The 17,290-nt window shown below is 38.5% G+C and overlaps 1 protein-coding gene and 1 pseudogene across 4 annotated transcripts in view; one reads left to right on the top strand and one right to left on the bottom strand.

Moving 5' to 3' along the window:
• The window catches only part of KLHL8 (kelch-like family member 8), a 58,950-nt gene that overhangs the window by 30,579 nt on the left and 11,081 nt on the right, over nt 1-17,290 (bottom strand). For all 4 annotated transcript variants that reach the window (XM_011990751.1, XM_011990753.1, XM_011990754.1 and 1 more), the window contains exon 2: nt 3,746-4,111. In XM_011990751.1, coding sequence (XP_011846141.1) covers nt 3,746-3,970 — 225 coding nt within the window. In that variant the 5' untranslated portion in view covers nt 3,971-4,111. The remainder of the gene's footprint in view (nt 1-3,745; nt 4,112-17,290) is intronic.
• Nucleotides 13,803-15,051, top strand: LOC105547253 (annotated as a pseudogene).

Below are 17,290 nucleotides of genomic sequence, written 5' to 3'. Positions count from 1 at the left end.
AATACATTTTTTTTTCGGTTTTTTCAACTTTTACTTTAGAATTAGGGGTGCATATGCAGGTCTGTTGCATAGATATATTGCATCATGCTGAGATTTGCTGTATAAATGAATCTATAACCCAGGTAGTGAGCATAATACACAACATGAAATAAACAGTTTATTTCAATTCACACCCCCACCACCTTCCCTACCTCCCCCATCTTGTATTCTCCACTATTTTTCCCATTTTCATGACCACGTTTACTCAGTGTTTATTCCCACTTACAAGTGAGAACAAGTGGTATTTGGTTTTCTGCTTCTTTATTAGTTCACTTAGGATAATGGTTTCCAGATGCATGTATGTTGCTGCAAATAACGTGATTTCATTCTTTTTTATGGTATAGTATTCCATAGTGCAAATATAACACATTTTCCTTATCCAATCCACCACTGATGGGCACCTGGGCTGATTCTGTATCTTTGCTATTTGCGAATCGCACTGCAATGAACGTACACACATATGTGTCTTTTTGATAGAATGATTTATTTTCCTCTGGGTATATACCCACCAGGAGGATTGCTGGGTTGAATGGTAGTTCAACTCCCAGTTCTTTGAGAAGAATCCAAACTGCTCTCCACAGTGGCTGAATTAATTTACATTCCCACCAACAGTGTATAAGTGTTCCCTTCTCTCTACAGCCTTGCCAGCATCTGTTATTTTTTGACTTTTTAACAAAAGTCATTCTGACTGATGTGAGATGGTATCTCTTTGTGGTTCTGGTTTGCATTCCTCTAATGACTGGTGATGATGAGTATTTTTTCATATATTTTTTGGCCACTTGTGGGTCTTCTTTTGAGAAGTGTCTGTTCATGTCCTTTGCCCACTTTTTACTGTACCTTTTCTGTTTAGATATGTTTAGATAAACAAATACCATTGTGCTACAAATCCCTACAGTTTTCAGTATGGTAATAGGCTACGGAGGCTTATATCCCAGCAACAACAGGCTATACCATATAGCCTAGGTATGTAGCTTATACTACACACGTAGGCTGTAGTAAGCAGTTCTAATACAGTCATGTGTCACTGAAGGATGGGGATACGTTCTGAGAAATGTGTCAGGTGATTTTATCATTGTGCAAATGTCACAGAATGTACTTACACAAATCTAGATGGTATAGCCTATTACATACCTGGGCTATATGGTATAGCCTGTTGCTCCCAGACTACAAACCTGCATGGCCTGTTACTGTACTGTACACTGTAGGCAACTGTAGCATAATGGTAACTATCTGCATATCTAAACATATAAACATAGGAAAGGTACAGTAAAAATACGGCATAAAATATATTTTTTTAAAGTACACCTGTATAAGGTATTTGCTATGAATGGAGCTGCAGGGCCTGAAGTTGTTCTGGGTGAATTATTGAGTGGTGAGTGAACGGGAAAGCCTAGGACTTTATTGTACACTACTGCAGACTTTACAAACACTGTACACTTAGGCTACACTACATTTTTAAAAATATTTTTCTTTCTTTCATGATTAACCGTAGCTTACTGTGACTTTTTCCATAAACTTAATTTTTTTTAAAACTTTTTGACTCTTGTAATAACACTTAGCCTAAAACACACACATTGCATAGCTCTACAAAAATGTTTTTCTATGCTTATTCCAAAAGTTTTCTATTTAAATTTTTTTTCTTATACGTTTTAAGCTTTTCTGTTAAAAACTAAGACACAAACTCAGACATTAGCCTGCATCTATACCAAGTCAGGATCATCCATATCACTGTCTTCCACCTCCAGATCTTGTCCTACTACAAAGGAGATGACACATGAAGCTGTCATCTCCTATAGTAACAATGCTTTCCTCTTGAATACCTTCTGAAGGACCTGCCTAAGGCTGTTTTTACAGTTAACATTTTTTTCTTTCTTGTTTTTTGTTAAGAATCAACTTTCTGCAATTTTTTTCTTTTTTTAAGTAATGTTCTTTTCTTTAGAAGTAGCAGGAGTACACTTTACAACCATAATAAAAAGTACAATAAATACATAAACCTGTAACACAATCATTTATTAGCATGAACAGGTATTAGGTACTATACATAACCATGTATTATACCTTTTATACAACTGGCAATGCAGTAAGTTTGTTTACACCAGCATCACCACAAGCACATAAGTAATGCACTGTGCTAGGACACTATGATAGCTACAACATTACTAAGTGATAGGAATTTTTCAGCTCCATTATAATCTTATGGGACCACCATTGTATATGGGGTCCATCGTTGACCAAAATGTCCTTATGTGCCACATGATTATACCACCTTTCTGAGAAACATGAAAAAGATTAAAATACTGATTTACTAGCTGAATGAAGTAAAAGGTAATCTTCCTTAAACACAGAATCTTAAAATTTCATAATATAGAATGCTTACGTGTTAAATATAGGATCACTTTCTCCATTATTATTTTTCTCTTCTATCAAATTATGTCTGTGCTATCTTCTAAATGTCCTCCAAAACCATGTGTTGAAACTTAATCCCCACTGTGCTAATACTAAGTGGGGGAACCTCTGGGAAATGATGAAATCATAAGGGCTCTGTTCTCATGAATGGATTAGTGCCTTAAAAGAGGACTGGAGGGAACTAGCTTAGGCCCATTTTGTCCTTCTGCCTTCCATGTGAGGACATAGTGTTCATCCCCTCTGGAGGATGCAGCAATAAGGCACTATCTTGGAAGCAGAGAGGGCAGCCCTCACCAGACACCAAACTTGCTGGTACCTTGATTTTAGACCTCCCAACCTACAGAACTATGAGAAATAATTATCTACCATTAGCACAGTGGCTTACAGTTATAATCTCAGCTTTTTGGGAGGCCCAAGGCAGTAGGATCATTTGAGACCGAGTTTGAGACCAGCCTGCGCAACACAGCAAGACCCATCTCTAAAAAAAAAATTTTTTTTAATTAGTCAGGCATGGTGGTGCATGCACCTAGTCCCAGCTGCTCAGACGCTTGTGGCAGGAGGACTGCTTAAGCCCAAGAGTTCACCAAAAAGTTTTAATATTTCACTGAGAGATAAGAAGAAAGTACTTTAAATGTGCAATGAGAAACAATCAGAACACAGGCTTTTCCATACTGCTTTATCACTTTTCCAATTTTATTAAAACTGGTTGCTTTTAGGAGAACAACATGATCCTAGAGATTATGAGCAAAGTTCACTGAGGACTTTTTCATCCAAGGCGAAGTAGACTATATTTCACTATCAGGTGTAGATAAACAATCCCACTTAACAGATGAAAACAGTGAAGTAGAGACTGAATTACTGGAATAGAGATATACAGTAAATCACTAGCTGAGTAAACAATCCAAAATTGCTGACTTCTAATTTACTTCTGTATTCAGAGTAAGCAAATACACCAAGTTATTTAAATTCGCAAGTGAAAAGCTTATCTGGTCAACAGCAATTTATTAATTTCACTAATAATATTTGTTGTTCTAGGGTTTCAGAACTCTCAGAAGTTAAATTAACTAAGAAATAATGAATATCAACATTAAATTAGTACAATAATTTTATCTTATTCTAACTTCTCTTCATTTGCCCTCTATGTCCTTTCTCCTACACTAAAAAAAAAGATTGAGACTAAAAGCATTCCAACTGTATCACATATGTATAGCAACAAAATTTGCCTTGTGTGGTTACAGAAACCCCATTTCTCATATTACACTGAAGCGGCCTGAGAAAAGTAGAAAAAAGGCAATCTCACCTTGAGTGTGACATCGCAGAGTTCTCCATTTTCATAAAATCGAAGAAGAGAACTATGAAAATCTTTCCAAGCTTCATTTGCTTCAAAAATAAAGGAATCTTCTCCATCACCATCACTAATTGAGGATCTGTTCTTTATTTGCTGGTGCTGTTGTTGCCTTTTCCCCTTTGTAATGTGATTCCTAGCTTGTTTAGTATTCACAGAATCTGAAGCCATTTGCAACATTCCTCTTTCAATATAGCTGTCTTCTCAAGCATGCCATTTATTCTTTTTCAAAGGGTAGGGAGAAGGCAGAGGTAGATGTAGACACTACAATTCAGATGTTTTTCAAAACCCACTCAACTGCCATTATACAGTTTGCTGTGACTGAAAAATCAATAATAAAACACACAGAGACAAACCAAAAGAAAAAAATTATTGTTAACTATAATTTGTTAGTACTATACATGCAAAATAACTATATCAATCATTATTTATAAAATAACAAAAAACTTTGTTTTTATGCTAAGTAACACATAATTCACTTCTGCTAATTATTTTATATCAATAAAGGAACTCCTTTAAAATCCAACAAGAACAACTGACTTAAGCACATGACTTTTGAGATGTGTAATATGCTATCTTCAAAGAGAAAGGCTATGAACTAACATTTTTCTATTTTTAAATTTTTATTTCAGAGACGGAGTTTCTCCATGTTGCCCAGGCTGGTCTCAAACTCCTGGGCTCATGCAATCTGCCCACCTAGGCCTCTCAAAGTGCTGAGATTACATGCTTTAACCACCACACACGGCCATGAACTGAAAATGTTAAGTTTTGAGGCTTCACTTGGATTTTTTTTTTTTTTTTTTTAGCAGAACAACATGATCCTACAGATGATAGGTAAAGTTCACTAAAGACTTTCTCATCCAAGTGTAGATAAACAACCCCACTTAACAGATAACAAGTAGAGATGAAATTACTGGAATAGAGATATACAGTAAAACACTAGTATAGCTGCCTTCCAGCTATACAATTTAGTAATGCAAGGCCAAAACAGAAGGATATTTTGATTGAATTAGGTTCATCCTAGATTCTGAAGTCAGATTATGGTTCTACCACATATCAAACATATGAGCTTGAGCAAATGACAACTTGCTTAGACCTCGATCTCTTCTGTAAAATAGAGATACCACTTAAGGAAACATTTTCAGGATTAGAAATATTGTACTGCCAAACATAGGAAATGCTGCACTCTTACAAAGATCTCATTTTATTTGCATTTTCACATAGAACTTATTAGTATTTACATACAAAATCAAACTTTCCTCCTCATCAAAGCATATTTGATGAACAGTCACACCATCAATAATTCTATGTTACAATTCTACTTTGCTGACAAGAACAGAGGATTTCAAGTTACTAATAAATAGACACCTATTCCATCACTCACTGGCTGTGTAATTTTTTTTGAGGCTGTGTAATTTGTAAAACTGAGGCTTTACTAATCCTCAGTTTCTTCATCTATAAACAGGGATACCTATCTCCCTTATGGCACTATCCTGAGAAATACATCAAATACAATAATGAATTTACAAGTGCTTGTTTAAAATATTGGCATTATCAGAGTAGAAAGCTCTGCTTATTATGTAGTTTCAGAAAACTCTAAATATTCTAACCAGAACTTTAGCTATATTAGGTTCTTTATTGTTAATCTCATCATTTCCAGCTTTTGACAGAAATCAAAATGGTCAATGTAAGGTTAGAGATTATAGTTATTAATGCCTTCTTATGGTTTCTGTGGCAGACATACATGACAGTGATCCTTAATGAGTCATGGCTTCATATAAACCCCTTGCATGCAGGAAGAACCTGTAACTTGCTTCTAATTGACGGAATGTGGGAAAGTGATGAGATGTCACTCTCTTGATTACGTTACATTATAGAATACTGTGTGAGCAGACTGGAGTAAGAAGTTCTCCTGCAGGCCTTGAAAAACCAACCACCTTGGAGATAGCCATGTAGCAGGCAATTACAGGCAATCCCTAAGACCTGAGAGAGGCTTTCACCTGACAGTCAGTAAAAAGCCAGGCCCTCAGTCATATAGCTCCAAGGAAATGAATTCTGCCAATGACCTGAATAAGTGTGGAAGCAGATTTCTCCATAATTGAGCCTCTTCATAATACAGCCTGGCCAATAGCTTTATTGCAGTCTTATGAGATCCTAAGCAAAGGACCCAACTACACTGTGCCCAAATTCCTGATGCACAGCAACTGTGAGATAATAAATGCATATTATTTTAAGCCACTAAATTGTGGTAATTCGTTACACACAATAAAAAACGAATACAGACACCTTCTGTCAGGTCTAAAATGTTATCTGAGGAAAGCATCTATAGATATTCTAACAGGCACCAGTCACTGTAGTATCTCTTCTAAATTCACATTCCTGCTGTAAAATCAACAAAGAACAGATGGGACAAATAGAAAACAAATAGCATAATCAGGGCTTAAAAACTTTTTCTGTAAAAGGCCACAGAATAGATATTTTTGACTTTCTGGGCCATATGGTCTCTATCACAACTACTGAACGCAGTCATTGTAACACAAAAGCAGTCACAGACAATAGTAAATAAATAAATATAGCCATGTTCCAATAAAACTTCAATTATTTTAAAAAAAAAAACAAAACACTTAGTTGCTGGGTGTGGTGGCTCATGCCTGTAATCCCAGCACTCTGGGAGACTGAGGTGGGTGGATTACCTGAGGTCAGGAGTTCAAGACCAGCCTGGCCAACATGGCGAAACCCCGTCTCTACTAAAAAATAGAAAAAACAGCCAGGCATGGTGGTGCGCACCTGTAACCCCAGCTGCTTGGGAGGCTGAGACACGAGAATCACTTGAACCCGGGAGGCCGAGGTTGCAGTGAGCTGCGATCACACCACTGCACTCCAGCCTGGGCAACAGAATAAGACTGTGTCTCATAAAATAAAATAAAATAAAATAAAATAAAGAATAAACACTTGGTGAGTGTGATTTAATCCCCAAGCTCATAGTTTGCTGATCCCTGAGTAAGATGTTGATTTAACCACAACAGTATCAATAATCACATTAAATATAAATGGACTAACCACTTCCAATTAAAGGCAGAGACTCAGGAATGCTACTCAGCAATAGGGACAAGCTATTGAAACATGTAACAACCCGGATGAATCTCAAAGTATGCTCAATAAAAAAAGCCATACGGTATGATTCTATCTATCTAACATCCTCAAAATGACAAAGTTATAGAGGTGGAGAACAGATTATTGTTTGCCAGAGGTTAGGGAAGGATGAGAGGAGAGGAGTAGCTATGGCTATAAATGAGTAGTACAAGAGATACTTGTGATGGAACTATACTGTATCTTGATCATATGAATCTACACGTGATAACATACACATACACACGAATGCATGTAAAACAGGTGAAATTTGAATAAGATAGACAATGTATCAAAGTCAATTTCCTGGTACAAAAGTTATACAAGATGTTATCACTGAGGGAATCTGGGTGAAGGAAATATAAGATCTATTATTTGTTAGCATTGCAAGTGAATCTACAATGGTCTCAAATAAAGACTTTTTTAAAAAGAGAGATTTTCAGATTGGATAAGAAAAAGCAAAATCCAACTATCAAATGCGTACAAGAAAAAAAATCTACTTTAAGCATAAAGACACAGTTAAAGGAATAGGATAGAAAGAAGACACACCATGCCAACAATAACAACAACAACAAAACCCTAAAGAATTTTTTTAAAACTGAAGAGTAGCTATAATATCAAACACATAAAATTGTTAGTGATAAAAAACACTATATAAAAATATCACATGCAAAAGAAAGCAGTTGGACCCTTACTTTACACCATATACAAAATTAACTCAAAATTCATTAAAGACCTAAATGTAGCCCTGAAACCATAAAATGACTAGACTTGAAACCATAAAGCTACTGGAGGAAAACACACGGGGAAAAGGCTTCACAACATTGAATTTATCAATGATTTCTTGTGTATGACGTAAAAAACACAAGCAACAAAAGTAAACACAGACAAATGGGACATCAAACTTTAAAACTTCTGTGCAGCAAAACAATCAATCAATAGAGAAGAAAAGGCAACCTACAGAATGGAAGAAAATAGTATTTGCAAATATATACCTGGAAAGGGGTTAATATCCAGATATACAAAGAACTACAACTCAATTAAAAAAAAAAAAAAAAAACCCAATTTTAAAATGGGCAAAAGGTTGGGTGCAACGGCTGGTGAACGACTGTTGTCCCAGCCACTTGGGAGGCTAAGGTAGGAGGATCACTTGAGCCCAGGACTTCAAGGTCAGCCTGGGCAATACAGCAAGCACCTGTCTCAAAACAAAACAAAACAAACAAAAACTAAAAACATGCCAGGTGTGGTGGCTCACTCCTATAATCCCAACACTGGTAGGCTGAGACTGGAGGACTGTTTGAGCCCAGGAGTTCGAGATCAGCCTGGACAACACAGACCTTGTCTCTACAAAAAAAACCAAAAATTAGCTGGACGTGGTATCATGTGCCTATAGTCCCAGCAACTCAGGAGGCTAAGGTGGGAGGATCACTTGAGCTCAGGAATTCAAGGATGTAGTGAGCTGTAATCATGCCACTGAACTCCAGCCTGGGTGACAGAGTGAGACTCTGTCTCAAAAAAAAAAAAAAAAAAAAGAAAAGAAAAAAAAAAAAGGTAAAGGACTTCAACAGACATTTCTCCAAAGATGATACACAAATGGTCATGAAGTACAGCCCTTATTCAGTATCCTCAGAAGACTGATTGCAGAATCCCTGCAGATACCAAAATCCATGTATCCTTAAGTCCCTTATATAAACTGGTATGGTATTTGCATATAATCTATGTACATCCTCCTACATATTTTAAATTATCTCTAGATTACTTACGATACCTAAGACAATGTAAATGCTATGTAAATAGTTATTATATTGTATTTTTAAAATTTGTATTATTTTTATTGGATTAAAAATATTTTCAATCCATGTTTGGTTAAATCTGGGGATGTGTAACCTGCAGACACTGACAGTCAACTGTATATAAAAAGATGTTCAATATCATTAATCATCAGGGAGATGTAGATAAAAATCATGAGATATCACCTTACACCTGTTAGGATGGGGAAAGAAAGAAGTGTTGGCAAGGACTTAGAGAAACTGGAAACCCTTTCCACTGTTGGTGGGAATGTAAAATAGCTTCCATAGCTGCTTTGGAAACAGTATGGATAGCCCTCAAAAAGTTAGAAATAGTATTACCATATCCAGCAATTCCACTTCTCGGTACATATCCAAAAGAAGTGAGAAGAGGATAGCAAAGACATATTTGCACACCCATGTTCACTGTGGCGTTATTTACAACAACCCAGAGGTCGAAGCAGCCTAAATGTCCATCATCAGAAAAATGGAAAAAGAAAATGTGACTTATACATACAATGGAATACCATTCAGATTCAAAAAAGATGAAAATCCTGTCATATGCTACAACATGGATGAATCTTAAGGATATTATACATAGTGAAATAAGCCAGAAACAGACAAGTTCCACTGATTCCACTTATATGAAGCATCTAAAGCAGTCAAATTCATAGAAAGTAAAATGGTAGCTGCCAAGAGGGGTGGAAAGAAGAGTTACTGTATCGTTTCAGTTTTGCAAGATAAAGTTCTAGAGATCTGTTGGACAACAATGTACATGTAGTTAACACTACTGTACTGTACACTTAAAAATTGTCAAGATGGTAAATTTTATGTTGTGTTTTTCACCGCAATAAAAAAAGACACTGCATAATGATAAAAGTGTCAATTCCCAAAGACATACTATAGTCTAAATGTGCATACACCTAACTTCAAATCTTCAAAATACACAAAGCAAAACCAAAAACAACAAAACGGAGAAACAGATAAATCCACAATTACAACTAAAGAGATTTCAACACTCCTCTTCAGTTACAGGACTAGTTAGCAGAGAATTAGCAATGACATAAAACAACAGAACACATCACCAACCAACTGGATTTCACAGATGCTTATAGAACACTCCTCCCAACAAAAGCAGAATATACATTCTTTTCAAGTGCACGTGGACCTTATTATATAAGCCATATCCTGAGTCAATAAACAACCCTAAACAAATTTAAAAGAAATTACATTGTATAAAGTGTAGTCTCTGATCATAATGGAATTAAACTAGAAATAAGTAATAAAGACAACAGAAAACTCTCCAAATGCTTGCAAATTAAATGCACACATCTAAATAATCCATGGAGCATAGAGGAAGTCTTAAGAGAAATTAGAAATTTCTTCGTTAAGTTAGTTCTTAACTTACTATGGGTTAGGAGATTGAGACCATCCTGGCTAACATGGTGAAACCCCATCTCTACTAAAAAAATACAAAAAATTAGCCAGGTGTGGTGGCAGGCCCCAGCTACTCGGGAGGCTGAGGCAGGAGAATGGCGTGAACGCAGGAGAATGGCGTGAACTCAGGAGGCAGAGCTTGCAGTGAGCTGAGATGCGCCACTGCACTCCAGCCTGGGCGACAAAGCAAGACTCCGTCTCAAAAAAAAAAAACAAAACAAAACAAGGTGAACACACAAAAAATTAATCATACCATAGCACACTGTAGCCTGGGACTTCGAGCCACTGCACCTGGCTATAGTTTCATATAATTTCTGATGCATTTTATATAGTATATAATATATAAAATATATTTTTATCTTAAATATGTAACTACACCTAAAACAATAAAACTTTTTGAAGAAAACATAGGAGAAAAACTTCATGACTCGGGGTCAGGCTACTAGTTGTTAAATACGAAAGAAAAAAACCGCAAAATGGACTCCATCAAAATTAAAACCTTTTTCTATGAGAAAGACCCCATAAGGGAATAAAAAGACAAGCTCCAAACCAGGAGAAAAATGTTGGCAAATCACATATTTGACAAAAAATTTACATTTACATCCCAAATATATAAAACTTTCAAACTTAACAGTAAGAAAAACAACTCAATTAAAATATGGACCAAAGACTTAAGACATTTCACCAGTGAAGATATATGGATGGAAATAAGCACACAAAAAGATGTTCAACATCACTGCCATTAGATAAATGAAAATTAAAATAATGAACCAGGCCCAGTGGCGTGCGCTTGTAGTCTCCGCTACATAGGATGACTGTTTAAGCCCAAGAGTTCAAAGTTGTAGTGCACTACCATCCAATCATGTCTGTAAATAGCCACTACACTCCAGCCTAAGCAACACAGCCCCTGCCACACCCCCATACACACACCCCACAATCTTAATGAAATACCACTACACATCTATTAGAATGGCTAAAATAAACAATAATAACAATACCAAGTGCTAGTGAGGATGTGAAACGCCTGGAATTTTCATACACTGCTGGTGGCAATGCAAAACAGCATCACTGTTCTTAAAAAAAAAAAAAAAAAGGTGGAAGTTTCTTACACAGTTAAACATACTCTTACACTATAACCCAGCAATCTGACTGCTGGCAATTTAACCGAGAAAAATGAAAGCTCGTGTTTGCACAAAAACTTGTACATGAAAATGTATAGCAGCTCTAGTCGCAATTGCTAAAAACTGAGAATAATCCAAATAACCTTCAACAAGTGAATGGATAAACAAACTGTGGGTACACCCATACAATAGAACACTACCTTACAAAAAAAAGGAACAAACTTGGTACATGCAACAACCTGGATGAATCTCAATGGCTGCTGAGTGAAACAGGCCAGTCTCAATAGGTTACTACACATTCTACGATTCCATTTATATGATATCCTCAAAAGGACAAAATCATAGTGATGAAAAACAGATCCGTGGCTGCCAGGGATGAGGGGCAGGGAAACAGTATGACTAAAAGGAGATGCCAAAAAGAGTTTTATGGGATGATGAAACTATTTTGCATCTATTTCAAATGTTAATTTAAAATTGATTTGGGTGATGATGAGACAAATCTATACATTTGTTAAAATTCATGGACTTGTACCCCAAAAATCTCAATTTTGCTATAAGATAAAAAATAAAATGGAAAAAAAGAAAGTTGCATTCCAACATACTCATGATAAAATTCAAAAGACAAAGCAATATAATCACAAGCCACTCTACTGCTTAAGGGATCAATTAGCCCTAAAATAAAATGCAAAGGCCTGCCAGGCACAATGGCACACGCCTGTAATCTCAGCACTTTGAGAGCACAAGCTGGGAGGATTGCTTGGGCCCAGGAGTTTAAGACCAGCCTGGGCAACAGAGTGAGATTCAGTCTCTACAACAAATTTTAAAATTAGCCACGTGTGGTGGCACAAACTTGTAGTCCCAGCTACTTGGCAGGCTGAAGTGGGAGGATCGCTTCAGCCCAGGAGGTTGAGGCCACAGTGAGCTGTGATTATGCCTCTGCACTCCACCCGGGGTGACAGAGCAAGATTCTCACTCAAGAAACACACACACACACACACACACATACACACACAATAAAGGCAGACATCAGCATCACGACAGAAAACACTATCTGCCATCACTGTTCTAATGGCATGTAAATTAAATCATTTAGTCCTCACCACAACTCTATGAAGTAGCTACTTTTATTTTGCCCTTTATCCTCCCGCCTCAGCCCCACTGCCCAAGTAGCTGGAACTATAGGAATGCACCACCATACTGGGCTAATTTTTGTATTTTTTGTAGAGATGGGGTTTTGCCATGCTGCCCAGGCTGGTCTTCAACTCCTGGACTCAAGTCATCTGCCCACTTAGACCTCCCAAAATACTGGGACTACAGGCCTGAGCCACTGCACCCAGGAGTCTTCTTTCACTTAGTTTGCTATGCCATATTTTGTGCCCTATCTGAAGAAACTGAAGCACAGTGAGATGGAGTGAAGCCCAAGTAAGTGGTGGAGCCAGGATGTGAACCTAGGCAGCAGGGCTCCCAGCCTGTGCTATTAACTACCACACTACTGTTCAGAGCACTTTATAAGTGAAATATAATTACAGAACAAAATATACGAAAAACCAAAGTCCTTATCTTTTCCCTCACTATACCTTTAGATTCCCCTACGTTTATAAGTAGCAACACCATTTTTTCAGTTACCCTACTTCAAAATGTGAGCCATATTTGACTCTTCTCTCCACTTGCACAACCTATCCACTTCAATTCTCCTGGATTCTGCTTGGAAAAATCTCTATTCATCCATCCCTTTCTTCCTATTATCATTGAACTCTATTCTCTCTCATTGTACTCTAGTTCAGATCCACATATTAACGTGGATTGTAATGACTTCCCCTAACCAATCACCACATGCCTCCTTCCCATCACTGAACATCGATCAAGGATTAGATGCTGCTAGATTTATCTAACTCTAATTGTCCTTTCCAAACTGCTTAATGTATGTAGTTCAGCTTACCCTGGCATTCAAGGTCCTCATTGCTCTGGCTCTAGTCTACCTTCTTTTTCTCCATTTGTTTTTTACATAAAGTAGGGAAAGGGGGAAATAAGACAGAAAAACGACTTACTAAACCACTGTGCACCACCTATTTTGCCAGAAATCTTAAACATACTCTTGGTTAAGCATCACCTCATAGATGGTTCTAACATCCCTGACTTGCCCAAGGCCACACAGCCAGAAATGGTGGGAGATGGGGCTTCAATCCAGCTGTGATTAAGTCCATTCTTTTTCCACTATATCACAGATTTAATCAATCAGTTTTCCTCAAAGGTATTTGCAAGTGCTCAAGCTGTTCCTTGTGAGGGAATGATGTCAAGGCCCAGCTTAAATAATTCCTTTTTATGAATTCTTTTCTAATTCTCCCAACGGGATGTGATCTTTCTCATGAACCCCCATAGTACGCCGTATTTCTCTGACTTGTTCACTTTCTTTCTTTTGTATTTTAGACTTGCCTGCTTAACACAGTGTACTCTTTCTTGAAGACTGTGTCTTAACAATATCTATGTATTTGCCCACAATGAGCCAGAGTCACGAGTGGCTGAATTAACACGATCTGTATGGGTTGGGTTTTTTTCCCCAATGTAAAAAACTGGGTCAACTTGGTTCTCTGCTCCTCCCATTCGAGAGACAGCCGTATCTTCTCATGCATTTCCAGCTGCATCCCTGAGGTGAAGGTGAAGGCCGCAGTCAACGGATTTGGTTGTATTGGGTACCTGGTCACCAGGGTGGCTTTGAATTCTGGCAAAGTGGATATTGTCGCCATCAATGACCGCTTCATTGACCTCAACTACATGGTCTACTTGTTCCAGTATGATTTTACCCATGGCAAATTCCACGCACCGTCAAGGCTGAGAATGGCAAGCATGTCATCAGTAGAAATTCCATTACCATCTTCTAGGAGCGAGACCCCTCCAAAATCAAATGGGGCAATGCTGACGCTGAGTACGCTGTGGAGTCCACTGGTGTCTTCACCTCCATGAAGAAGGCTGGGGCTCCCTTGCAGGAAGGAGCCAAAAGGGTCATGAATCTCTGCCCCCTTTGCTGATGCCCCCATGTTCGTGATGGGCATGAACCATAAGAAGTATGACAACAGCCTCAAGATCATCAGCAATGCCTCCTGCACCACCAACTGCTTAGCACCCCTGGCCAATGTCATCCAAGACAACTTTGGTATCGTGGAAGGACTCATGACCACAGTCCACGCCACACTGCCACCCAGAAGACTGTGGATGGCCCCTCTGGGAAACTGTGGCGTGACGGCTGCGGGGCTCTCCAGAATATTATCCCTGTCTCTACCGGTGCTGCCAAGGCTGTAGGCAAGGCCCTCTCTGAGTTGAACAGGAAGCTCACTGGCATGGCCTTCTGTGTCACCACTGCCAACGTGTCGGTCATGAACCTGACCTGCCGTCTGGAAAAACCTGCCAAATACGATGACATCAAGAAGGTGGTGAAGCAGATGTCGGAGGGCCCTCTCAAGGGCATCCTGGGCTACAATGAGCACCAGGCTGTCTCCTCCAACTTCAGCAGCAACACCCACTCTTCCATCTTCAATGCTGGGGCTGGCATTGCCCTCAACAACCACTTTGTCAAGATAATTTCTTGGTATAGTGATGAATTTGACTACAGCAACAGTGTGGTGGACCTCATGGCTCACATGGCCTCCAAGAGTAAGACCACCAGACCACCAGCCCCAGCGAAAGTATGAGAGGAAGAGAGAGGCCCTCACTGCTGGGGAGTCCCTGCCACACTCAGTCCCCCACTACACTGAGAATCTCCCCTCCTCAGTGTCCATGCAGAACCCCTGAAGAGGGAGGGGCCTAGAAGCCCCACCTTGTGTGTACCATTAATAAAGTCCCCTATGCTTAGCCAAAAACAAACAAACAAAAAACAAACAAAACAAAACAAAAAACAAAAACCTGGGTCAACTCTTATTAGTTAGTGAGTCTTCTTCATTTTTTTTTTTTTTTTTTTTTTTTAAGGCAGGGTCTCACTCTGCCGCCCAGGCTAGACTGCAGTGGTGCAATCTCAACTTATCACAGCCTTGACCTCCCAGGCTCCAGCAATCCTACAGGCGTGCAACCACTATGCTGGGCTACTTTTTGTATTTTTTTGTAGAGATGGGGTTTTGCCATGTTGCCCAGGCTGGTCTTGAACTGCTGGACTCAGGCCATCTTCCCACCTGGGTCTCCCAAAATGCTGGGACTATAGGCCTGAGCCACTGAGCCCGGGCGTCTTCATTTTGTCATGCCATATTTTGTGTCCTACATGAGTATTATGATAGCAGGTATCACTAATATCTTATTTTTAAATTTTACTAAGTTAAAATGCATACAATTCAAAATGACCATATACTTTTTCCCCTTACATCAAACTACTCTAGCTCTATCTAGTGAAAGTTTTATTATTGTTGTCACAAAATGTTTTCATTTGTCAGCGTACTATTTCTATGAAAAGGGCTTTAATAAATATTCATTTTTAGAAAATTATTTTTACATTTGAATTCAGATTTGGGCAGGACACAACAGCTCACAATCTGTCTATACAAAATTCTCTTAAACAACTTTAAAAAATCTATTATATATAATAGAACAGGAAGACAGGAGCCGGAAAAGACTGCTTACTCAAAGACTATTCACTCTGCCTAAGGAACTCAGTAGACTTTAGGACTTATAAAGACTGTATATTAGTATCAAGTAAAAATGTAATTCAGCCTAAACTCCAGAATTTAAACAACCAGAATTTTTTTTAAAATACGCCTAAGATTCTGATTCTTAAGGAGAAAAATAAATGATATTCCTCCTTCTTCAAATATGTTAAAAGATTAAAAGCACAAAACAAGAGGGAGGAAAAAAAATGGACATCCATGGTATGTCATTGTCATGACATGCTACAGATGTCCATTTCTATCACACACTGGCATGTTATGACAATGAAGCGGACAGGAAGTTGATTCCTTTTTTTTTTTTTTTTTTGCTCCTCTAAGTGCCAGTAAAGGCATATCGATCAACGAAATAGGAAGTTATGAAGAGAAAATACTTCAAGCAGAAGCAGACAGGTTTATGGTTCAATGCAAAGCATATGTAACAAAACTAATATATTTTTATATGTAAACATTATTTACAATGAATTACAGAAAACAGGACTGACAGCAAAAGCTTAAAGATCCTATTATACTAAGCCAGACCACCTTATTCTCTTTCTGTAGCTTCCTTTGTACTTACAATTTTTATCACATTTAGCATGTGGTATCAGTATGTAATACCATTACACTGAATACTGTACTCACTTTATACTGTATTATCCTCATAACTCTTTGCAGCATAGTGACTGTGTTTTCATATTACACATTAATCAAAAGACTACTGAACAGAAAGAAGAATTCCAAATGGCACTTGGTGTTCTGTTTTGTTTTTTTGTTGTTGTTGTTTGGTTTTTGTTTGGTTTTTTTTTTTTTTTTTTTTTTTTTCTGAGGCAAGGCCTGGCTCTATTGGCCCAAGCTGGAGTGCAGTGGCACAATCTCGGCTCACTGCAACCTCCGATTTCTGGGCTCAAGCCATCCTCCCACCTCAGCCTTCTGAGTAGCTGAGACTATAGGTACACACCTCCACACCAGGCTAATTGTTGTATTTTCTGTAGAGATGGGGTTTCACCATGTTGCCCAGGCTGGTGGTGAACTCATGAGCTCCAGCAATCTGCCCGCTTCAGGCTACCAAAATGCTGGGATTACAGGCATGAGCCACTACGTCCAGCCCCAAATGGCACTTTGAAAGCACCTCTTTAAAAACTCAATGCCAGCTGGGTGCAGTGGCTCACACCTGTAATCCCAGCACTTTGGGAGGCTGAGGCAGGTGGATCACCTGAGGTCAGGAGTTCCAGACCAGCCTGGCCAACATGGTGAAACCTTGTCTCTAGTAAAAATACAAAAATTAGCCAGGCGTGGTGGCAGGCAATCCCAGCTACTTGGGAGGCTGAGGCAGGAGAATCGCTTGAACCCGGGAGGTGGAGGCTGTGGTGAGCCAAGATTGCTCCACTGCACTCCAGCCTG

Source organism: Mandrillus leucophaeus, unplaced genomic scaffold, assembly GCF_000951045.1.
Source record: "Mandrillus leucophaeus isolate KB7577 unplaced genomic scaffold, Mleu.le_1.0 Scaffold381, whole genome shotgun sequence".
Classification (NCBI taxonomy): domain Eukaryota; kingdom Metazoa; phylum Chordata; class Mammalia; order Primates; family Cercopithecidae; genus Mandrillus; species Mandrillus leucophaeus.
This window is presented reverse-complemented; position numbering and strand designations above follow the sequence as displayed.